A 24,392-nucleotide genomic window follows, 5' to 3' on the forward strand; every position below is an offset into this window, starting at 1 on the left:
ATAGTCAGGGGATGGCACCAATGAACAACACTGTGGGGGAGATGTACCATCTCCTCCTCATTCCAGTGCACACCTACTGTGTGCGCGCAGGTCCAGAAAGCCTTAACAGCCTTTTTCGGTATTTGGTGCCTGTGAAGAGGCACAAAGACTTGGTTCGTTTTGGCTAAAATGGAATGCAGCAGTACTGCCTTCAGACTTAGACAACCAGGGTCTTTTTCTGGGGCCCCACTTTGGCTCTGCTTCAGCAGCACCCCTCTCCATAGGGCGAGGATACCTACGGCCCCTCCCCACACACTTCTTGACCACCCTCTGGCTTTCTGGGCCCCCAGGATTTACAGGGCCTGCTGTAAGGCCTATGCAGGACTCTCCTCCACCCCCACCCCAGTACCAGAGGCAGGAATGACATGGAGGCTGAATGGTAGTTGGGATGTCCCACATATATGCATGGGAAGAGAAGGAGGGAGCAGGCTGGAGTCCCTATTTATACTCTTGCAGTCCCCACTGCCACAAATATAGGGTAGGTGTATTAGTCTGTTTCTGTTGCTTATAACAAAATACACAGAACTGGGTATTTTATAAAGAAAATGAAATTTATTGCTTACACTTTCAATGGCTGGGAAGTCCACAGTTCAGGAAACACATCTGGTAAGGGTTTTGATAGTAGTGAGAGTGACATCAGAGTATCACACTGTGAAAATGGTGGAGCAGAGAGAGAGAAACTTTCTCATTCACTCTCTTTTTAGAGCCCTCAGAACCACACCCCTGACCACCATTATTAATCCATTCACTACAGCAGGGTCCTACAATCCAATCACCTCTTCAAGGCTCCACCTTTCAATTTCCATAATAGGATTTCCCACCCTCTTAACAGTCACTGTGGGGGCTAAGTTTTTAATACATAAAACTTGGGGGACACAATTCAAGCTTCAGTGAGTTTTGGGCGGCATAATTTAGTCCACTACAGTAGGCCTAGAATCCAGCATATTTTCTTGATTTAAAAACATCTTTAGAACATTCATGATTTTATTTTATAAACTCTTAAAGCCCAAAAGCCTGAGCAATTTATTCTAGGACCTGAAAGCTCATGTGTGTGACGTGAAAGCACCCTGGTTCATGCCTTCCTTGTTGCGGATGAGGGTATGGGGAGCAGGAAGGGCCCCAGTGCTGCATGTCCTCTCTGCTTCTCAGCTAGCGTCTACCGGGGTGCTCCCTGGAGGCATGACGACATGCAGGCAACGGCGATCAGCACTACCAAGATTTGTGGTCAGATCTTGATCAGGACCCCTGCCCACTGTCGGGCATCTCCCTCTCGTTCCTTCATTAACTTCCTAAAATCCCAAATACCTTTAGAGGTTCAGAAACCAGAACAGGCCTTCTCCAACTAGGAGAGAATTTCAACCTGATTTAACGAGAAATTGCAAAAATACTTGTTCAAACTAGGGGCTATAGAAATACTGGCCAGAAGAACAAAGAAATTCTCCAGGGAAGCCATCCAACACTGAAATGGCAGCTTCTAAATGAACTGAAATTTTGTGCATTTCTCTCAGAAAGTTACAATGATAACTAATTAATGAAGTTATCACAGAAGGACTTCTTTCGAGGTATAATGGAGTATATGACTACTTTCGGAATGGCTTGATATTACCAGAAAGGATTAGAGCAGCTCCCCTCTCCCTGAAGTTTACATTTAAAGTAATAGGAGCCAAGCACTTTGGAACTGGGAGAAACCTACACAGGTTAAAACCATAGGTTAAAACCTCACTTTTTAGATAAAAGTTAAAACCTCACTTTTTAGATAAAGAGGCAGAGGCTCAGAGAGGTCCTGTGACTTGTCCCAACCCATAAAGTGACTTTGGGACAGAGCTGCTACCAGTCTCTGGTTTCCAGGGCCCTTGAGTCTAGGGCTATAAATTAGGTAGATTAAATTTGACACATTTAAAAGAATTATTATTCATCTGGAGTAGATCGTGGCAATTTAGTCTCTAATAAAACATTTATAAAGTGCCTATTGCCATGGTGTCTTGGTGTTGTCAAAGCATTTTTGCGAAAGAAGGAAGTTTTAGAGGAACACCAGTCTTTGGTTGGAGGAGTCAGAATTTTTTTGTGTGTATGTGTGTGGCTGGCTGATAGGGAGATCCAAACCTGTGACCTTGGTGTTGTAAGGCTGCCCTCTAACCAGCTAAGCTAACCCGCCAGCCAGGAAGAAAAATCTTGAAGAGAGTATCTATGGATGTCTTAATAAGAACATGCTCTCCAGAAGTGGAGCTCACATTCAGAGATTTCTAAACATCCTTTTTTCCCTTTGAAAATATGTAAATTGAAAGCCAGCTTGTGGGCCTGCGGGAATGTTTGCAGCCAGCCTTCTCTGGGAAGGGCAGGCACTGAGGGAAAGGGGACCAGGGCCTTTTCCAGCACGAAGAGTTCTATCCAGTGCTGTCGTGAGTGAGGAGAGTCTCAGATATGAATAGTTCCCAAGGGAGTCAACCATTCCCCTGGGAAAGGGATGAGAATGTTATAGACTAACAGTTTTGTTTGCCTTCCAAGCTTTGTTTTTTTTTTTTTTTTTTTTTTTTGGCTCCCACCAGCCTCAGCCACCTCCCTGTTCCCTTTAAATATGTCCTCTGAGACCTCTAGGTTCCTAGCCATCCACTGCCATTCCTCCCCACTACACCCCTCTGCCCTTTCCTTTCCTTTCATGCTTCTGGGTTTGGCTTTAGTCAGGAAAAGTGACAGCAAGTCATGAGAAGCAACAGAATTATCAAAAAAATGAGAGAAACGACAGGCTCATTTGACCCAGTGCTGACTTTCATATTTAGTTCTACATAAGCCTACACAAACTAAGCAAAATTACACCTGGGTGTCCTGTTGTCCTCGGAATATGAACAGGTCTTTAAGGAAAACCTACTTTAAAAAAAAAGGACAGTTAAACCGCATGTGAGCTCTAAATAAATAAATAAAAGGATACACTTCATTTCAATGGCCTAATTAGCAAGAGACAATATTAAGCCTAAATGTGAACAGAGGACTATACAGTCAAGCACTGCATAAAGACATTTCGGTCAACGATGGACTGTGTATACAACGGTGTTACTATCAGATTATAATACCGTATTTTTACTGTAACTTTTTTAAGTGTAGACAAGTTTAGATACACAAAAAGCATTGTATTACAATTGCCTACAGTACTCACAACAGTAACGTGCTGTACAGGATTGTAGCCTCAGAGCCATAGGCTATGCCATGTAGCCTAGATGTGTAGGAGGCTACCCTTCTAGGTTTGTGTGAGTATGCTCTGTAATGTTCGCACAGTGATGAAATTGCCTAATGATGCATTTCTTCGAATGTATTTTCATCATTAAGCAACACATGACTGTACTACAGGGAGAGTATCTCCAGGACTATGCAGAATCTTCATGATGATAGTTTTCTGTACAGTAGTGTAGATTTTCTGTGGGAAATGTGAATGCAATGGCCCTTGGCAACCTAATTCCATGAGAAATTAAAGTATAAATACTGAGAGAGCAAGTTTTTTCCCACTCTACTTATTGTATCAAAGAACTTGGCTTAAGTAGAATCTTTTTAAAAAAGAAATCGAGTAAGAAGCCAAGGGATCTGACACCAAAGTCTAGAATTAGAAATTTCAGTTTGAAGGCTGGACTCTGCCCTGGAATTGCTTTTGAGGTTCCATTTGAGTCATGCTGCTCAGTTTTCTCATTTAATAAAGGATAACTAGATCACCGTAGTGGTGGTAAGATACTATACTGGAAAAGTGTTTTACCATCCAAAGATCAAAATTCCAATATTGGACCCATAAACATTTTAATCACTTTAATTAAAAAATAGATTTTAAATGGCACTAAATATTACAGGCACCCTGTGATGTTTATCTCCAATCCACATTACATAGAAATTCAGAAAAACTCTTGGGTTTCAAGGTTGGGAGAAAGTGGAACTTTAATGACTTTGCTCTTTGGGAGATTGTTTCTAGTTCATGTCAACTCCAACCTCAGGGGACCAATGAAAGGAAACAGGTTGCCTTAAGGATCTTTAGAATCAGTCAAGTTCAGTACAGCCTGAAGGTGAGACCTTCTTTCAATAGTTATTCTCAGCTCACTACATAAATAGTCCAGTAGCCTGGGTTTTCTTGCTTTTTCCCATTCCAAATGTCAGGGCTGATGTGTGTTTGCCTATGTTTATTGCCATGGGGCTTGGCATATAGGATGTTTTTTGGTCCTTGCTCATCTGGCATATTGCCCAAGTGCCATTACTGTTGGCTTCACCAGTGTGCACAAGTTACTCACAAAACAAATCAAAATATGAATAACAGCTGGATTTTTATTTTAAAAGAGACACATGATTCCAGGGAGAAATCAGTTTTCAGGCCTTTGCCTCACGTTGGATTTAGTCTGTGGTTTTTCCATATAGTGCCAGAAAGCTACATGATTATTAAGAGTTTGAGCCAGATGCACAGACAGGCAGTCACATGCCCACAGTACAGAATGACCTCACTGAGTAACTCATGTTTCCAGGATGTTGGGAAATTCACACTTGCCGAAGGACCTTGTCCTTGCAATGTAGTGATGTCAGTGGTTGATATGATTCAGCAGTAAATTCTGATCTGAATTTCAAAACAACTGAGCAGTTGCTCAAGGGGACATCTGAACTGCAGATCATCTACTTGGCCAAAGATGGAGCAGTCCTCAGAGCAGCTTGATCCCAGAACCAATTCAAATAGATTAGACTTCTTTCTATCTCAGTGAAAATCATCTTGCAGAAGTCAACATTTACAAAGGCACTAGGCATTCATCACCCTTAGTGAATACAACAGAGGGGTTACGCAGGCCATTTTTCATGCAGCTACCTGTGCTCCTCAACTCTGCCTATGTGCCTGGCTGTCCTTCTCTCTTCGCCTCAATTTCTAAGTTCTGGCTTCCGGGACTGGAGAACAGGTTTGAGTCAAGCGCCTAACATTCCAGTCCCAGTTTGGCCATGGGACAAAGCAATCATCTATATAATTGGAAGACATTATAAATAGGTATATCAGAGTAAAGCTGCTTGTTTTTTTTCTGGGCCATTTAAGGACAGTTCCCATGGGCCCCTGAAAAACAGTTTTTCTGCTGGAGGACTATTTGCACAGAGCTTAATGAGATATTAACACAGAGCCTAATAGAAACTTAAAAGTCATTCATAGGTTGTCCCATTCTCTGTAGATGTACTTCACTGAGCAAGCACAATATAGACTTTGAACACTTGGAATTGTTGAAAAAAATCAGGTGGAAAAGATTCACTTTACATAGATTCGTTGTTTAATTATGAACTCCCCTAGTACATTTAATCACCTATTTGTTAAATGAAGTTTGTCTGTTTGAAACAATGTTAGCTATTTTTTTAAAAGACCAGGATCATGCTTGCAAAATAGAGATGGCAACTTCAGTAAAGTGTAAAATTCAGAAACGTTCAACCATTATCCTCATCTAATTCCCCATCCCCTTCTCCTTCCTTTCACAAAAGAAAAGTTAGGTACTCAAATGAAAGGGTTCTTGAAGGAAGAATTTGGCTCTTTCTAGTTTGTTAGACATCACAGTTCAACAATATTTTCTTCTTCACCCATGCCTTTTGCTAACTTTCCAGTAAGAACACCAGGTAAGTTAAAGTGGCTCCATAATTCTCCGATGATTTCTTAGCATAAGTAGTACTGTCTTGAAATTGAGAACTTTCATCTTCCTGGGAACTGAATCAGCCTGCCTTTCCTTTTTCATTCACTGATCCTCATGGGAATTTTTACTTCAGTCTGACGGAGAAGATAGGTGACAATGCAAGGCTGTAAAGGCTTTTGTTTTGGGTGGAGGTTTGGGGACTGAGGGTGTCTACTTGGTTGCCTCAGGCCCCTCGTGAGAAGCCTGGAAGGAGAGTAGTTAAGCCCAAGCTTGGGGTTTAAATTCCAGCTCTGGCATTTACCAGCCATGTGATCTTGGACAATGGCTTTGAGCCTGTTTGCTTCTGGATGATATGAGAATAATATGTAACATGTACATCAGAGAGTTGTAGAGAAGACTGAAGTCATATATGTAAGGCACTCAACATCATGCCTGGAACGTAAATGAGTATTCAACTAATCATTGTTATTATTGTCTGGGAAGACATCGTTCTTCGTGTCAGGTTATTCTCTTGCCAAATGTCACACTTCTGTTCTCTAGTTCCTAGTAGACTCCCTCTTCCTTTGGCTAAAAATAATGTAGTTGTTTCATTTCTACGCTTACTCATCCTGTTAACTTACCCGAGGTGAAACAAGGTGTGCACATGACAGTAATAATTTCTCATAGAGACACCAATTTTAATTTCAGGAATTCTGCACAAAAAACTTCATGCATAGGCAAATTTACAATGGGAAAATGCCAGGCTAAATCATAAGTTATTATTCATTGAAGGTTAACGATTTTATAACTCAAACTAATTTCCTTAATATGACCCTAGATAATGTTTAATTTGGATAAAGTACACATCATTTTGGATGAAATGGTCTTAAACGGCTGCATTGTGGAAACTAACCGGGCAAGAATTCTTGCCCCTCTACTAATTCTTGATAAGATGTCAGAGAGCTGAATGGAAGGCTCTGCCAGACAACATCAATTTATAGGAAATGCCAACACCGTGGAATACATCTCAACATCTACAGCCCAAAGGAATCTGGAAGACCACACATTGCAAAATAGGGTGTCCTTCCAAAGACATAAATAGGTATTTTCCACAGTTCCTAAGTGCAAAACAAAACTGTATTTTAAAATATGTACAAAGAAAAATTTTCTCTAAACTGAGACAAATTTTGTTTTCTAACTGTATGCATATTTTTCCCACTTCTTTAAATTCTGTTGAGTACCTAAGGAACCCTTTTTGGTCTCTGCTGCCTTTTGCAAATTACATTGAAGAATAGCAGGATGTTGGGAGGAAAGTATGGCAGTTCTCTATCAGCCAATTTTTAAATTGACTTAAAACACATGGCATTTTGAGTAACATCATTTTCTGAATGCTACCTTTTTCCTTAAAAAATCTTAGTAAAACTTACTTTTTAAAAACTTTACTATAATGTGTACCTAATAAAGACTGAAGAATTAAATTTTAATTGCCTATGAGATCCATTTTAGGAGCACTTAGCAATTACAATGCCATCACGTAATTAACTCTATAGTGAATGTCACTATCAAATAATGGATGGTTAAACATTAAAAGAGAGCACTTACAACTATCCTTTATGCCATGTAAGGGTTTGTCTCACAAATAAGCTTGTTTGTTAATGAAATTTACCTTAGTTCAAAGTGTAAAAATAGAATGCAAGAGAATACCCCTGTTCAGGCTGGCATGAAATGAATCTTCCTCTCTGTCCCTATTACTCCTTAACTCCTTTCTCCTGGAATGTCTTGAGGCAAACTATTAAGTCATTCATTATAGAAGAACAATGCCCTGCATTCCCCCAAATCTTCCTATATGGTTTTACTACTTAGTCAACACTAGAATATGCAGAACCATCTTAGGTAAAAGCATGTATATGTGCATGTAGGGGTGGGAAGACAGATGCAATGGAGAAAGTGGAAATATACTCTTGGTATATTAAGATATTGTGCCATCCAAAAACTTGGAACTCCAGAAGTTCCAAGAATTCTTTCATCTACAACATCCTATCCTACAAAAGAGGACATAAATGGACATTCTAAGGACTGATTATTCAGCACTGTTTTTTTCCTTTTCTATTTACTCTTTTCTAAAAATCTACTTACCTATTTCAAATGATCATATTTATAAAGACCCAGACCACCAGTCAGTCAAAATTGGGCTCCAAAAGCAAACCTGAGTTGTTTTAGACTCATTCAGAAAGGTAGAAGGAAGACATCTGAACTACAGGAACATTGAGTAGTATGTGTGTACAGATCCACCTTTGTATTAAGTAGCCAAGGTCTGGGGAAAGCCCAGTCTACATCAAAGTGCTCTGGAGGTCTTTCTGAGACACATTAGTTGGGAAACACTGTCCTAGATGGTAGACACTTAATCAGCAGCACAATCAGGTAACTGCTGAAACTGGTACACCAGAAGTAGCTAGGGAGTGAGCAAAATTAATTTTGGGGTCATACCAAAATAGTAGTTGAATTACATCTTGGCATAGATTTTAGTACCTTGAGAGAATAGTAAGTTAAAAAAATATTAGGTAGATACCACAGGAAAAAAAATACATCAACTTAAAGTATATTTGGAGACCCCAGTAGAGGTCTCATTGCACTTGACTCATGCAAAGTGAACTGTAATGTGACAATCTGTACCTTAGGGCTGTGTCACCATCTCACTTCAGTGAGGTGCTTTAAGTGATTTTTCATACTCATAAAATGTATTTGTGTGGGCCGAGCCCGTGGCGCACTCGGGAGAGTGCGGCACTGGGAGCGCGGCGACACTCCTGCCGCGGGTTCAGATCCTATATAGGAATGGCTGGTGCACTCACTGGCTGAGTACCGGTCATGAAGAAGACAAAAAAAAAAAAAAAAAATGTATTTGTGTGAGGGTGGTCAGCCTTACTTGTTCTTGTACTTTCGAACAGTTAATGATTTTATAAGACTCATTAATTTACCTGCTCTAGCAACTTGCTGAGAACAGGGTTCAGCAAGCTTTTTCTGTAAAGGGCCAGATAGTAAATATTTCAGGCTTTGTGAGCCATATGGTCTCGGCTAACTACTTAATTCTGCCATTGTAGTGCAAAGCAACCATAAGTAGTACATAAGTCAATGAGCATGGTTGTGTTCTTAATAAAACTTTATTTATGGACACTGAAATTTAAATTTCATGTAATTTTCATATCATAAAATATTCTTCTTTTGATTTTTTCCAACCATTTAAGAAATTTTAAAAGCATCCTTAGCTCATGGGCCATACAAAAACAAGTGGCAGGCCATAGTTTGCCAACACCTGTGCAAGGCTAGTTGGGTAAAAGCTAACTATTGACATACAATTTAGAGACTTAAATAATGGTAATACTACACACATAAACTGGACTTTAATTCTGTCACTAGTATAGTTTCAGTCATGACTTTTTGAAACCACTATCACTAATTTTTGAATTGAAACATAGATCATACATTTAAATACTGCTATTATGCTTTATTGTAACTTTTATTCTCACACAGAACTGTGAAGCTAACAATAAGGTGAAATATTAAATGCTGCCTCTGATTAGACAATCACAACATTCTCATGTAGCAAATAAAAACAGTATACTCAAATCAATGACTGTAGTGGGAGAAATCTCTTCCAATGTAGAAAGGAAATGTACTTTTTGAACAGGTAAATATTGGGCAATTTCACACGTTTTTGGTTCTTTAAAAAAGCCATTTGGCTAAATCAGGCCTAGTGACATTTCTTTCACCTGTATGCACAGATGTGGGAATAACAAGAATTTGGAAAACGGAAATACGGCCCCTTCTTCAAAACCAGGAAATAGCACTATCCTGGTGGTTTCTTTTCACACTAATACAACATTTAAAAATCATCCTTGGATCTTAGACTTTCATGTCCCTGCAGATACAAAGGTAAGCAGCAGATCTGGTATTTAAAAGGTTAACACAGGGCTGGCTAGTTAGCTCAGTTGGTTAGAGCACGGTGCTGATAACACCAAGGTTCAGAGTCTGATCCTTGTACCGGCTAGCCAGCCCCCCAAAAATAAATAATAAAAAATAAAGTCTATTAAAAAACTAAAAATGGGGCCGACCCCGTGGCGCACTCGGGAGAGTGCGGCGCTGGGAGCGCAGCGGTGCTCCCGCCGCGGGTTCGGATCCTATATGGGGATGGCCGGTGCACTCACTGGCTGAGTGCAGTATGGCCGGTCACAAAAAGACAAAAAAAAAAAAAAAAAAGTAAAAGTGAAGTTATAAAAAGAGAAAAGATGCTTAATAAAAGCAGGGATGGGGAGGCGACTAGCTGGTTCGCTCAGTTGGATAGGGTGCAGTGTTTTAACATCAACCTTAAGGGTTTGGATCCCTGTACCAACCAGCTGCCCCCCCCCAAAAAAAGGTTAACACAAATAATTGGCCATTTCTACATTTTTAGTCAAAGAATACGTAAGACTGAACACAGCAAATGGATAACAGTTAAGTGTGTGAATATATATTTCTTCTAGCCTTTTAATTTCAGTAATGTATTTACTATAGAAAAATACATTTCTTCATGTAGTAATTTCAGAAAACTAAATCTGAATGACAATGAAAAGCATCTGGTTAAGCTCTAAGGCCTGATGATTGCATTGAAAGTCACATGACACAGTTTTGTACGCTGCAAACGTTTTAATGATTATTGTTGAGCATACATTTTGGAAATTTTTTACTTCAAACTGCAACAAGTTAAATAAGTGTTTATAATATACAAGGAAAATACAACCAAAAGTAAAACTTGCTTTAAGTGTGCCTTGCACCTAGACCAGTGTTTTCCCCCCTTAATATAGCTTTATTTTTGAGCTGCACAAACACACTTAAGAATTTGATCTTTATAGTACGGCATTTAGGAAATAAAAATATACTCCCACCTCAAAGAAATAAAAAGGCTGTGCATGATTATATGCCAAACAAAAGAGAGAACACTAGAATATTTTGACAGTGCAGGCATTATTACAAAGGAAAAGAAAAAGCTTGAGATGTTCATTAACTATTTTTTAAGGAAGCAAGATTTTTGACCAAGTAGCTTAAAAGCCAGCAAAACAGGGATCAGTGATGGCAACTGTAGTGTACGGAATATGAAATGACAAACTTTACACAAATACACTGTTAGAAATTTACCAGTGAACACTGAAGATCTGTGAAGCCGCTCTTTGGAACAGTCAAGCAGGACCACCTTATTCCAGTCACATAAGCCCTTGTAAAGCAACACAGTGTTCTGTGCTATATACTTGCTGGCTGGGTAGTTAAAGGGTTTCTTTTGTCATTAGCAGCTAACGAACTTATTTCACATGTTCTTAAAGCCTTAATGGTGGAAAAAAGGCAAGTGTCATTAGCATGGAGGATCTTATACTTCTCTGCACACAAACACAAGAGGTTTCACTAGTATTTTTAAAGTCTCTGATGTCTCCCATTGCACTTCAAAACTCAATTGAGATGAAAGCCTTTTTCCATTGTAGCAGCTAGCAAGCGCTCTCTCATTATCTCCTCAGAAGAATATTCAGGCAACTTGAGATAATGCACACATGTATTAACTGATGGGTAGCTTGCATCAGTAGCATCAACCTACAGAATGAAATCGTGAAAATAACAGAAGACCATGAGCTTAAATATTACTTTCTTTCTTCCAATCCTGAAGTCACTAAATTCCACTTGGATTCCCCGTTAGCTAGAGAGTTTGTACCTTGCGTACAACCGTGAGCCTGGGATGCAGGTTAGCCAGACCACCTGGGGGTAGAGTTGAACAACCAGTGGTAAACTGCAGGAATGCTTTCCTTTCATCTGAAGACATGCCACATAAAACCTTCACGAACCTCAGGAAACCAGGACTAAAGGAACAAAAATATAGTTACAATGATTTGAGAGCAAATTTAAATGAAAAACACTACCACTACATTGAAAGACAGTAATAACCACCCCCCAAAAAACAATATTCACATGTAAGAAGAAGAGCACTGTCTAAGGACTCTTGGTTAAGTATGAAACGGGCTGATACAAGCTACTTTAAAAGTATCCCTCAAAGACTATCTTGCACTTACAAATGGTAAGAACTGAAACACTGATGGAGTACAGGGATCAAACATTATGCAACAAAGCCAGCAAATCAGAAAAACTGAAGATTCATTTGCATAATTATTCCAAATATGGCTAAATTTACCCAAGGGGACCTGAAATAATCCATTTTCATTCTGTAAAATGATTAATACCTATGATAAATTTATACAATGAAATACAACATATCAATGAAATGAGCTACTGCTGTTTACCACAACATGGATGAATTTCATAATCATAATGTTAAACAAAAGAAACTAGGCCTTAAAGAACACAGACTACATGATTTCATTTATTAAAGTCCAAAAGCTGGGGCCGGCCAGTGGCTCACTCGGGAGAGTGTGGTGCTGATAACACCAAGGCCACGAGTTCGGATCCCATATAGGGATGGCCGGTTAGCTCACTGGGTGAGCGTGGTGCTGACAGCACCAAGCCAAGGGTTAAGATCCCCTTACCGGTCATCTTTATAAAAAATAAAATAAAATAAATAAAGTTCAAAAGCAAGCAAAATTAATCAACAGATAGTGATTTACTAGAAATAAAATGGTGGGAAAAGAGGCATATGGAGTTTTTTTTAATTCTGGGTACCAATTATACAGGTATATTTGTTTTGTGAAAATTCTCTTTATATACAATTTGTATATACAATTTTTGCATGTCTCTGTTATACTTCAATAAAAAGTTAAATGCATTATAGCCTAAGGGTTTACAATTTAGCCAATTTTTAAAATAATGAACAATTAAAACACAATGGGAAAAGGAATCTTAACATAAGCTATTATTCAATTGTCTTTTTTGTACACTCCCAGTCTTATCAATGGATATGCATCTTGGTAATCCTGACACTACACTGCTTCACACTTACTTTATGAATGTAATTCACTGAGTTATAATTCTTTAGAGAATCTGTTATTTCATTTTGGAATACAAACAATTTTGTTACTCCTGGAAAATACCAACAAATACCTGTCTCGCGTATAGCCCAGCTTAGGTTCAGTGTAATTGATAATATCTTCTGCTGCCCAGGACGGTGACTGGTTTCCACAAAGAATCATTTGGACTTCTTCATGGCTGAAGGAACTTAATTTCTCCATTGGAAAAACTTTATTAAACCCATCTAGATTATACACACAGCAAAAACACCAAAAATGAAACACACAAAACTCAGTTTCTAAGTTATGATTCCCAAAATACCAAATTTTAAATCAAAATACTTATTATCACCTAAATGGACAGAAGATAAAATATTCAAAAATTTTTGAATAAACAAATATAAAATCACTTGAAATAAAAATTGTGCTAGGGTTTTCAGTACAGAAATCTCTGCTTAATATCACAAATGTGAATAAGAGAGAATATACAGTCACTATGGTCAGTAGCCAAATCTTATAACTGGAAGTCACCATCTCTTTGTGTCATACATGCCAGCTAAAGTTGTTGTGTTCTCATTTTCAAAAGTGACTTACAGTCTAATATACTTTGCTCTCGTCTTCACCTGAATAACTTAGGTTCTTTTGGTTTAATTCATCCTGATCGCATAATGTAGAATGTATACAATCTATGTACACTTATAAATGAAGAAATGAGGGCCAAAAGTGGGTCCCCGTTACACTGGAGAAGCAAGCTGAGAGTATACTACAGCTTGAGAATGTTCCAACCCATTCTGGGTAAGGACCTAACTATCTGGAGGACAGAAAATTAGAGGGTAAGTTTAGAGATTTCCAGCAATACTTGAACTTGATTTCAACCGTCTCAAAGCAAAAGGAGATGGATTATGCTAAATATCCTTTAAGATTACCTCTAAAGGCTTCCATCTGTTTCTGAATACCCGTATGCATACAAAAGTCAAACATTAAATCCACATATTCTTCTGCATTATCCATTGTTATCATCTGCAAAAGAAAATTTGCCAGTATTATAGTTAATATCTAGGAATATTTCAGTAGTGCCTACTACAATTGGTCTTGTTAAGAGGATGTTTCAGAATTTACAAATTACATTTAAAGCAAAATCTTTACCTCATCTTCACCACTTGGCTTGAGATCCACAGCTGTAAAACCATATATTCTTGAGGAAGGGCAAAACTGGAAATTTAAACTGGGAGGACAAAAGATTAGATTAACTGATATTCAACTATTATTGTTGTTTAATTTTTATAACATTGCTGCTAAAACCATGAATCCCACCCCTACAGCAAAATCAGTACACCAGCTTAGATATAAGTATGAGGCCTTTTTAAATGCAAAACACTGTGCACAGAAACTACTAGGCCAAAGGACCTAAATGGACGTTTCTCAAAAGACATACAAATGGCCAACAGGCACAAGAAAAAATGCTCACATCACTGATCTCAAGAAAATGTAAATTAAAACCATAATGAGATATCATCTCACTCCAGTTATTATCAACAAGACAGAAAATAAGAAATGCTGGCAAGGATGCAGAGCAAAGGGAAACCCTGCTACATTGTTGGTGGGAATGTAAATTGGTACAGCCATTGTGGAAAACCATATGGAGGTTCCTCAGAGAAAAAGAGATCTGCCTTACGACCCAGCTATCCCACTACTAGGTATATCTCCAAAGGAAATGAAATCAATATATCAAAAAGATACCTGTACTCCCATGTTTATTGCAATGCTATTCACAATAGCCAAGAGATAGAATCAATGTAAATGCCCATCAACAGATGAATGGATAAAAAAAAAGTGGTATATATACCCAATGGAATACTACTCAGCTAAAAAAAAAAAAAATCCTATCATTTGCAGCAACACAGATAGAACTAGAAATCATCAAGTTAAGTGAGGTAAGCAGGGCACAGAAAAACAAATACTGTATAATCTCACTCATACATGGAATCTAAAAGAAAAAAGGCAGTGGGGGCTGTGGTTCTCAAAGAAGGAGAGAGTAGAATAATGGCTACCGGAGGCCAGGAGGAGAGAGAGGGCATGGGGGAGAAGTGGTGGAATAACAAGTACAAAACTATGCTACCTACCCTAAGTGAATCACTGTGCACTATATGCACATATTGAAACAATACATTGTACCCCACAAATACATACAAGTAAATGTTAAAATAAAAATTAAGTAGGAAAAAAAATTTATTAGGCCAACTGTCACCAAACCTATCTGGCTTCACAAAGACTGCATGAAACCTTTCCCTATTTCCCTTTTCTCTTATGGCATAAAATTAATGAATTAAAGATTTTTGCAATGAATTATGGCAGTAACACGTTTATAAGACACTTTTTTCCGGAAGAAACTATTGCTTCACTAAAGTTATTCACACTGTGCACAAAAAAAAATATCTATTAAAATAAAAGAATCAATCCTTGAGTATACAGCCATTTATCAAACACAACTTCACAGTATTATCAGCAAACATTTAAAAAAAAAGAAAGGCTTGCAGTCAACACAAAATCAAAGGAGAATATATTGAAGACATGATAATTACATGTAGATTAAACTAAAAGAATTTTATCCAAAGATCTGTAGAATCTTAGTTAGCTGATGCAGCCACTGGAAATAAGACTCACATACCAACCAAACTTTATTTATTTATTTATTTTTTTTGTCTCTTTGTGACCGGCCGCACTGCGCTCAGCCAGTGAGCAGCACACCTGCCATCCTTATATAGGATCTAAACCCGCGGGCGGGAGCACTGCTGCACTCCCAGCGCCGCACTCTCCCAAGTGCGCCACGGGGTCGGCCCCCAACCAAACTATTTTTGAGCTTTGCCAAGTAGGCTGTATATATTAGGTGATGAATTAGTCAAAATATTGTTGGCTTTGGACACATATATAAATTTATCACATTTGATAAATCAGATAATCTTCCCGAGGTCTAATGATTAATAAACTATATTCTGGTATTCTTAGTGTTATCTTTATACTTACAAATCAAAGGTTCAAGTCAATAAACTGTATTTTCCATAGCCTATTTCTGTTTTTTGACAGACTGTTTACTTATATATTGTAAATCAGTGGGGACAAAGAAACAAAAGCTTTAGAACTTATTTATTCAGGGCCGAGCCCGTGGCGCACTCGGGAGAGTGCGGCGCTGGGAGTGCAGCGACGCTCCCGCCACGGGTTTGGATCCTATATAGAAATGGCCAGTGCACTCACTGGCTGAGTACCGGTCACGAAAAAGACAAAAAAAAAAAAGAAAAAAAAGAACTTATTTATTCATTAGGTTAAAGAACATATACATAAAACTTACCCTAAATCCTCTATGCTAAGAGGAGGCCCAGAACCTGATGGATTCTTCAGTACTAGTTCCTGTAATTTTGTGTTCTTTTCATCTTCAGAAAGACCTTTGTTGCTTAAAATCTGGCGTCTCTTGATAGCAAGGTCTTTAATTTCTTTTAAAAATCTGGCTCTGTGTGGGTTTACTAGTTCGAAGTCTTCCCAAGTTAAGATTCCATTGAACCAAGCTGGGGGTTTTGGTTTAGGGGGATCAAGAATAAATTCTGATTTTGAATCCTCTTCAAAGCTTCCTACTGAGAGTGAATCATGACCTTCTTCTGTAGAAGCTTCAGACTGGCTTTCAGTATAGTGTAAGTCTCTATCACCCCGTGACTCGTAGATCAGCTTACTCATATTGCTTTTAATGTCACCCATACACATAAGTTTAAAGAAAGGTTTAGAAATAGGTAAGTCCACAAGTCTATTGTCTTGAATGCATTTGGCTAAGAAAATTCCAAGGAAATGAAAGAGTTTAGTGATCCTTTCAAGCTCATCACTATCTTGTGGAAATGGTGCAGTGAACAATCCACATGATCTCTGCACATAGTATCCAGGAGGTTTCAATCCACCTCCAAGATCGACCTAAATTTTGAGAAGTAGAAATGCAAATAAAATTAAATAAAAGGTAATAGTAACTAAGCCTATCACTCTCATCTATGAGAAAAAAAAATCAATAAACATTAAACATCTTCATGAATTTAGCTATCCAAAAGCATATACACATTTTATTAAATAGCCTTCGGTGACTAAATTTTATCCCTTAGAAATGTTGTAATAATATCAAGATTATTCAATAACAAAAGAGTCAGAAAACCTGCCTTGTGTTCTGACAGCATAACCTACTTTTAACACTTTCCAAAAACAGAGTCACAACTCAAATCACAAAATGAGAAATAAATCTTACATGACGAGATTCATCATCTGGAAAGTTATCATCACAAAGCCAAGCTCCCAAGTCAGTTCTCTGGAATTCTGCTGCCACCAGAGCATAAAACTCTAATGTGGGTCCTAAGCCAGTTCCTTCTTCTCCTAAAAATTCAACCTAAAATATGAACATATAAATTATGGGAAAAAGTGAACTTTAAGTTTTAGTTTTAGTCAGTTTTTTTTTTTTTAATGATCCAATTCTTGCCAAAATTTGTCATATCTAATTGAGTAATATACCTTTTTCATAACAGCAGTGTAATATATTATAAGCAATACAGGAGTTTTACTCTCGTTTTTCTAAAGAGAAGAGTATGTTTGTTGTACACTATTGCATGCTTAAGCACTGTGCTGAGCATTATTAACACATTAATCTACTCCTTACAACAACCCGGGAAAATAATTATGTCCTTTTTACATCAAAGAATACCAAATCTCAGATAAAGGTTAAAATCATTTGCTCGAGGAAATAATGGCATACATATTTTTATATGTGTATGTGATACCAAAGCGTAAACTCTTTTCCACTTATTTGACTTTAAGCAATCACCTTAAAGTTTTTTGTCCATATTCTACTTGCTCCAAAAATTGAGGTATCGTTCAAAAACATACAGTGCATGGTTAAAAAAATTTTTTGAGGATTATCTGGGTTAGAAGAATGTAAGAGTAAGAAGAATAAGATGAAGGCAAAGAAAGTTTGTAAATAAAATTAAAGCCAGAAAGCCTTGTACTTTTGGAGATGTATCACATTTGTTGTGATTAGTCTGTGATCCAAAAGATAAAATATCTCTGTGATGGGAGAGATATTTCCACTGTTCCTCATTTAAGGAACTGTGTGTATATGGGATTTAATCAACAGTGTTCACAATGACATCTCTACAGTAAATATACTGAATTTCATACTGCCATTTGTTATAGCATTTCTCAACACAGACTAACAATATAATTTATACCAAGCACAATTTAAGTGAAACAATATTGCAAAACAAATGGAGATGTCTAATAGCATAGCTTAATATAAAAGTAAAATTTAGAGTATCAAAAAGAATTCTTTGAGTACTATTATTCAGTCCAACTTTGTTATGAACTTGGTAATGGCCTTCAAACAGACCAAGCACTTTGTCACATCACGAGTGAAGATATTCTTTGTTGCTCATTAAGTGCACAAGATCGTGAACCCCGAGGACGTGGGCTGACATCATCTTATGAAAGATGCTCTAGAAGAGAAAGCTTCTGCATAGAAAACAGAGAAATCCCTTTTCACATTTATCCAACAGTTTTTATGCACAGTGGAAGATGCAAAATGGCCAGTTCCCTTAGTGTTATTCCGGCTCCCTAAAAGAAATCTTATTTTACATGAGGTTACCTCAAGAACTGATTTCCGATCCGCATGGATTTGCATGACATTCTCAGCCCATTCCATCAGTGATTCACCACGTGGAACTTTTACTCTTTCATGCTTGAGACGACCAACTCGAAACTCTCCAGGATCATCTCGCCTTACACTGCTTGTGGTCCTTGTTCGCTCTACAGTGGCTTCGCGACGATTTTGTAACCACACTATTGCTCTGAAATACAAAAACACCTATGTTGCTATAGCATACATTAACAGTTGAATGTACTGCTAAACCAGCAAGAGAATTCAAAGATTTAAGAAATTTTAAAAAAGGAAGAAAAATAATATTTTATCAGGTAATTTTAAAACTGATTTTTTTTATTGCATAAATTATTGCTTCCTTTCTTAAGTAAAAATACATAAGACTCCTTTTATTATAACCTTCCTTAATTAAACAAACTGAGAAACTAGCGGGTCTATATTTTCTCCACATATATTAAATCAAAATAAAGGTCTGTGGTTGAAGCCCCACATAATACATAAAAATATAGACAAACATTTCTTATCAGAGAAAATAAAAAATGGTTAAGCTATCTTTATTACTGTGATACAAACTGAAAGCCACCATCAAAATGGTTATTATTATTTTAAAACATTTTGTTTTTAACAACACAGCTAATCCATCTACAGTGGGAGAAAGAACCTATAAACTAGGATTATGAAGATAAATGTTCTACTGTCATGTATGCTACTATGTTTTGGTAATCTCAGGCTAATCAGCTAAGTACTTTGAGAATCAAGGTCCTCACCTATGAAATAGAAACCTTAACCAATGCTATTTATCACAACCAAGCTACAGTTCCATGTGTACAAATGCTTTGTAAATGCTATTCAATGGTACAAAAATGTAATTTATTAGGGAAGAAACAGCATATTTTCAATTGTAACATTTTTAGACTTACTTTGAAAGAGTATTCTGGGCACACAATCATTTGATAAAATATTTATTGAGCATCTACAAGACGCTATTATACACTGTTTTAGGCACTTTTGCTAGAGCAGTGAACAAAACCACCACAAATTTCTGCCTTCATGTAACTTTGATATAGTGGAGGGAGACAGAAAAACTAAGTAAAATATGTAGTATGTTAGACGGTGGTAAAAGAAAAATGATGGTCAGGAGGAAGATATATTTAAATATTATCAAAGCTATTTGCAAGCATTCAGTTTGGTATTGCTGGGAATTTCGGGAACTAATAATTTATGTAAGCTACTAAAGAATTGTGCAATGAGTGTTAGCTGATGGAAACATTTGATTCAATCTACACTACTACAACAAAGCATATGTCCAACTGGAAATAGAAAATGTTTAAATGTCAATGACTCTTTACATGAATACAAGACTATATACAGGTATTCCCTCCATCAGTCTGAACAGTATATTTGTACATTCTAAACTTATATAACATATTTATTCTAAAAAAATTAAAAGATAAACTTCCTACCTTGATGCACCAAAAGCTGTACATGTGAAATAAAGCTGTCTAGTTTCAAATGGTATTAGAAAAGGACACTTGCTGGTTAATTGTTCACACCAGTCTGGCAGAGCTCCACTTGCCAATGCCAATGGTTCCTGCAAATTAACAAATAAAACTGTCTTGGCACTTTAAGGTAATTACTAATAAATGACAAGAAAGGGTCAATTCTTCAATGTAATTAAGAAATGAATGCAAAAAACCCATGTGGCCCAAATTATTGAATCAGAGGGAAGGGAGAGATGGTGAGAGGTAAAAAAGGAAAGAAGGGAATAATGAAAGCCCAACAGTTACAGAATGAAGAATTCAACTGATTTTATTACCTCAATTTGCTGCAAAATTTTTGTTGTGATTTTTTTACTAGTGAACTCATCAGGTGGAAAAGTAAATTGAGGCTGCTCATCACCATCTGTAAAATTAATTAATACAATTAATAAATATATAAATTTTCTTTTAAAATGCTACAGAAATGCAACAAGGCTTCTTACAGACCTTCTTGGGATATTCTTGAATAAGGGTCACTTGCAACTATATACAGAATACGCAAAAGCTGGAGGACATCTTCTACTCCACAAGAGTTCTGTCCATTGCCTGCTTTGGCCTGAGGTTGTTCTTTTGTTAAATTAAGAATATCACTACTTTGAAGAGTAGAAATGGCCCCCTGGTTTAACCCAGACTTTGCTCCATGCTCACAAAAATCCTGTAGAAACAATTAGCAAAACTAGCTATTAATCACATTTTCAAGAAAAGCAATATAGTATTCTATTAGAATTACTTTGAAAAAGTTGGAGCTTTTCAAATAATTGCCTTATTTTAAAATAAAAATATAGAGGGGCTGTCCAGCTCAGTTGGTTAGAGTGCAGCCTTGTAACACCAAGGTCATGGGTTCAGATCCCCATACCAGCCAGCCACAAAAATAAATAAGTAAATAAACATATTATACAAAATTCAATACTAAACCATTAGTATTCCCAAATAAATATAACCACTACTAGCCATAGTTAAAAGTCTATACTCAGATCCAATGCCACAAGCCATATTTGAAATTTTAGCATTGGCACATTAACAATGTTAATTCAACTCATTTTTAAATTATGTCCCAATGAACTTCTCTTCCTTAAGAAACTTATAAAGCTGCAAAACAAAGTACAAAGCTGTTCAAAAAATATTTTGAGGCCAATGTATACCTTATATGCAGCTATGAGCTGAGAACAATTTCTGTTTTTCCTAATACTTTTATTAGTGCCAGTTAATTTCCAGTGGCGCAGGAAAGCAGCATCTGCATTCTTCTGCAGGTAGGTTATCAAGTCATTCTTTGGTAATTCATCAGTGCCAAGATACTGTTCCACATGCTCTATAGACCAGCAACCCTACAATAGGAAAAACCAAATGTTGGCCTTTCCCAATTATAAAGTCTATGATATTTCACATGCATTATATGCAGTGCACTCTTTAATTTAAAGGATTCCATGTTAGTCATTTTTCCCTCAACTGCTCAACTGCAACACAGTGTTAACATTTTTATTTTTATTTTTAATAAATATCCAGAATAAGACTGATTTTCTAAAAATAACTTACCATTTTTCCATTTTCCTTCTCTTTGTCAGAATCCTTCATTTCTCTGTACATAATTCTAAACATGGAGATAATTCATAAATCAAATGATCTGTGATTATTTCCAACAAGCTTCAATTCTTAAAAAATTCAATGAATTATAACATTCACTAGACATATGCTTGCATTAAACATTGAACTCAAGGAAAATTTTTAAGAAAAAAATAGTAATTAGTTAAACATAAGGGAAAGTAGCAGAAACCTTATTCCTGAGAGTTATGATTAATAAACTTAGCATTATTGCAAAGACAGCATTATCAAATCTATAACTTTTAAAGATATGAAGTAACACTATACCAAGTGTTATGATATTCATATATTGTGGTAATAATAACAAGATGAGAAAATTTTTCTGTGTCTGGATGGAAAGGAGGATAGGAATAATAATAATCATGAGTGCTTATGGCCAAATAAGGCAGTTGCAATCCATTTTTAAACTCCAGTAAATATTGAAGGGAAGGAGAATACCATTATGGCTTTCTGTTCTATCTCAAAAGGACCTACACTACTTTTACTGGACATTACATAAGATTATTAATGACGTTAAGAAATCATCAGAAAACATACTAACAAAAGTGAAGTTACAATAAGAATGATTATAAAATTGTTTACATTATTATTATTAAATAATAATTATTTTATAGGTAATACTTATTGAGCACTTACTACATCCTAGAGAGTACTGGCAACACTTTACATATATTAATTAATTGATTCCTTGTAAGTACCACTCTCACTTTACAACTTAGAAAAAGCACAAAAATGTTAAATAAATTTGCCCAAGGTCACTGGTAATTATTTGTTGACTGAATGAATGAACAAAGAGAGGCTTAACCCCCAAAATAAAGAGTAGAAAATATTTAGTATTTCATACACTATCCCTGTCAAAGAATTCCAATGACACGCTTTTCAACAATTATTATATAAGGAGCTAGTCTAGATTATTTCTAAAGGTCCTTCCAGTTCTGGAACCTAACCACTCTTACTAAGAGTCAGAAACACTCTTATCCGTTCCTGTAAAGCAACAGAACAAGAACCAAATCTTTTCTGTTCCCATAATCCAAAATATAGGAACACAATGCTTCCTGGCTCATATTCTATGGCAGTATCTACTAAAACATTAATTTAAAATCTCTTACGTGTATGTTGGCTCCCAAATACGCCTAAGTTTATCTGATTTCACATTGCCATTACAGGATAATTGAAGCAATTTTTGTACATAGTAAAAGATGGTTGATCTGAAATTGGTAAGTGGTAATTCAACTTCACGAGTTGTTCCAAGACCTGTTACTTTCAAAGTGAGGGCTAATCGAGGTGACGGAGTACATTCAACTTCTTCCAAGAGCTCTGAATGAGGTGTTCCTAAAAATTTAAAAGACACGTGAAAAACAACTATACTAAAATGAGCAGTCTAGAAAGAACACTTCACTAGAAGACAAGGTTACATGAAATCCAAACCTTTCTACCATACATTAGCTAAAGGATGTTAGCTACTTAAGACTCCTGGCCTCAACTTTTTTAATGGGAATACAGTCACGCACCATAAAACTAGTATATTTTGGTAATGGCATCATAGTGGATTGAATTATGTCCCTATAAAATTCACTGAAGCTTGAGTTGTGTCCCCCAAGTTTTATGTATTAGATACTTGGCCCCCACTGTGACTGTTGGGAGGGTGGAAAATCCTATTATGGTAATTGCAAAGTGGGGCCTTGAAGAGGTGATTAGATTGTAGGACCATGCTGTAGTTGAATGGATTAAAAATGGTGGTCAGGGCTGCGGTTCTAAGGGTTTTAAAAGAAGAGAGGGGAGAGTCTCTTATGTTTCCACCATCTTGCAGTGTGAGACACTGACTCCTGGGTCACTGTCACCACCACCAAATGGACTTTGAACTTCCCAGCCTCAGAAACTATAAGCAATAAATTTTATTTTCTTTATAAATTACCCAGCTATGTGTATTTTGTTATAAGCAACAGAAACAGACTAATACAGGCATATACAACATCTAGGTTTGTGAAAGTACATTCTTACAACATTTGCACTACAAAATCGCCTAACAATGCATTTCTCAGAAAGTATCCCAATGTTAAGCAATGCATGACTGTAACTACACCTAGGTTACTTAAAGACAGAGTGCTAAAATAGAACATGTGTGTATATGGATCTCTATTTGGAAACATGCTAACTGTATGAATGCTTAGGAAACATTTTAATTTTATAAATGAGAAAACTAAAATTATCCATTAATTCCATATCCAAAGACAACCACACTTTGGGCCTATGACCTGTCAACCTTTCACTTACACTGAATGAGTGGGCTGTGAGGTAAACACATATACACACACAAATATAGTTAGGTTCATAAGAAATTTGTTGGTGAACTCTTTTTCCTTAGCTCGTGAATCTTCTCTTCATATCACGATAATCTCCTAAAATATTTTTTTTACTGCCTGACATCCCCCTGTACCTTAACTGAACCATATCCCTGTTACTGGACATAATTAAGGTCATTTCCGATGATTTGACAATATAAATAATACTTTGGCAGTCATCAATGTATACAAAATAGGGTGCAGAGTTAATATTTCTTTAGAATAAATTACTAGTGGCAAAAATTAAATATATTGCCAAAGAATGCTACAGAAAGTTTGTACCTATTTATACTCCCCAGAATAGGTTCTTTTTGAAGGGAGCTTGCAACATCTTGATTCAGCCTATATTCATTTCCACCATAAAACATTATACTACAAAGTGTATCTAACTTTCGTATTTAATACATTATCTATCGATTAAAAAGTACACTCCACACAATTCTTCTTTAAGGATAATAAAAGGGATCTTCAAAAAGTTGATTAAAAGATTCATATTATCTTTTAATTCCATTTTTCTGTGAACTTTCTAAAGTACCCACATATACTGATTACAATATCTGACATTTATTGAGGCACACAGGCACCATGCTAAGCACTTCATTTACTTTGGTAAATCTTTTTAACTACTT

The 24,392-nt window shown here is 36.7% G+C and overlaps 2 protein-coding genes across 10 annotated transcripts in view; one reads left to right on the forward strand and one right to left on the reverse strand.

Annotated features, from left to right (window-relative positions):
• AP4S1 (adaptor related protein complex 4 subunit sigma 1) overlaps positions 1–24,392 on the forward strand; it is an 85,328-nt gene that overhangs the window by 48,851 nt on the left and 12,085 nt on the right. The window contains exon 6 of one of the 3 annotated variants that reach the window (XM_063088340.1): positions 6,475–9,578. The exons of the other annotated variants lie outside the window; for them this stretch is intronic. Coding sequence (XP_062944410.1) covers positions 6,475–6,603 — 129 coding nt within the window. The 3' untranslated portion in view covers positions 6,604–9,578. Of the gene's footprint in view, positions 1–6,474; positions 9,579–24,392 lie in introns of those variants that run through there. 3 annotated transcript variants of the gene reach the window in all.
• HECTD1 (HECT domain E3 ubiquitin protein ligase 1) overlaps positions 8,793–24,392 on the reverse strand; it is an 84,626-nt gene continuing 69,026 nt past the window's right edge. For 4 of the 7 annotated variants that reach the window (XM_063088333.1, XM_063088332.1, XM_063088331.1 and 1 more), the window contains exons 30-43: positions 22,531–22,753; positions 21,356–21,410; positions 20,965–21,147; positions 20,270–20,477; positions 20,101–20,186; positions 19,748–19,875; positions 18,273–18,474; positions 16,887–17,024; positions 15,957–16,564; positions 13,757–13,835; positions 13,537–13,630; positions 12,705–12,855; positions 11,368–11,512; positions 8,793–11,249 (exon numbers count right to left, since the gene is read on the reverse strand). In XM_063088333.1, coding sequence (XP_062944403.1) covers positions 11,112–11,249; positions 11,368–11,512; positions 12,705–12,855; positions 13,537–13,630; positions 13,757–13,835; positions 15,957–16,564; positions 16,887–17,024; positions 18,273–18,474; positions 19,748–19,875; positions 20,101–20,186; positions 20,270–20,477; positions 20,965–21,147; positions 21,356–21,410; positions 22,531–22,753 — 2,438 coding nt within the window. In that variant the 3' untranslated portion in view covers positions 8,793–11,111. The remainder of the gene's footprint in view (positions 11,250–11,367; positions 11,513–12,704; positions 12,856–13,536; positions 13,631–13,756; positions 13,836–15,956; positions 16,565–16,886; positions 17,025–18,272; positions 18,475–19,747; positions 19,876–20,100; positions 20,187–20,269; positions 20,478–20,964; positions 21,148–21,355; positions 21,411–22,530; positions 22,754–24,392) is intronic. The other 3 variants (XM_063088336.1, XM_063088335.1, XM_063088334.1) reach the window with 1 other exon arrangement.

This window comes from Cynocephalus volans, chromosome 3 (assembly GCF_027409185.1).
Source record: "Cynocephalus volans isolate mCynVol1 chromosome 3, mCynVol1.pri, whole genome shotgun sequence".
NCBI classification, from domain to species: Eukaryota; Metazoa; Chordata; class Mammalia; order Dermoptera; family Cynocephalidae; genus Cynocephalus; species Cynocephalus volans.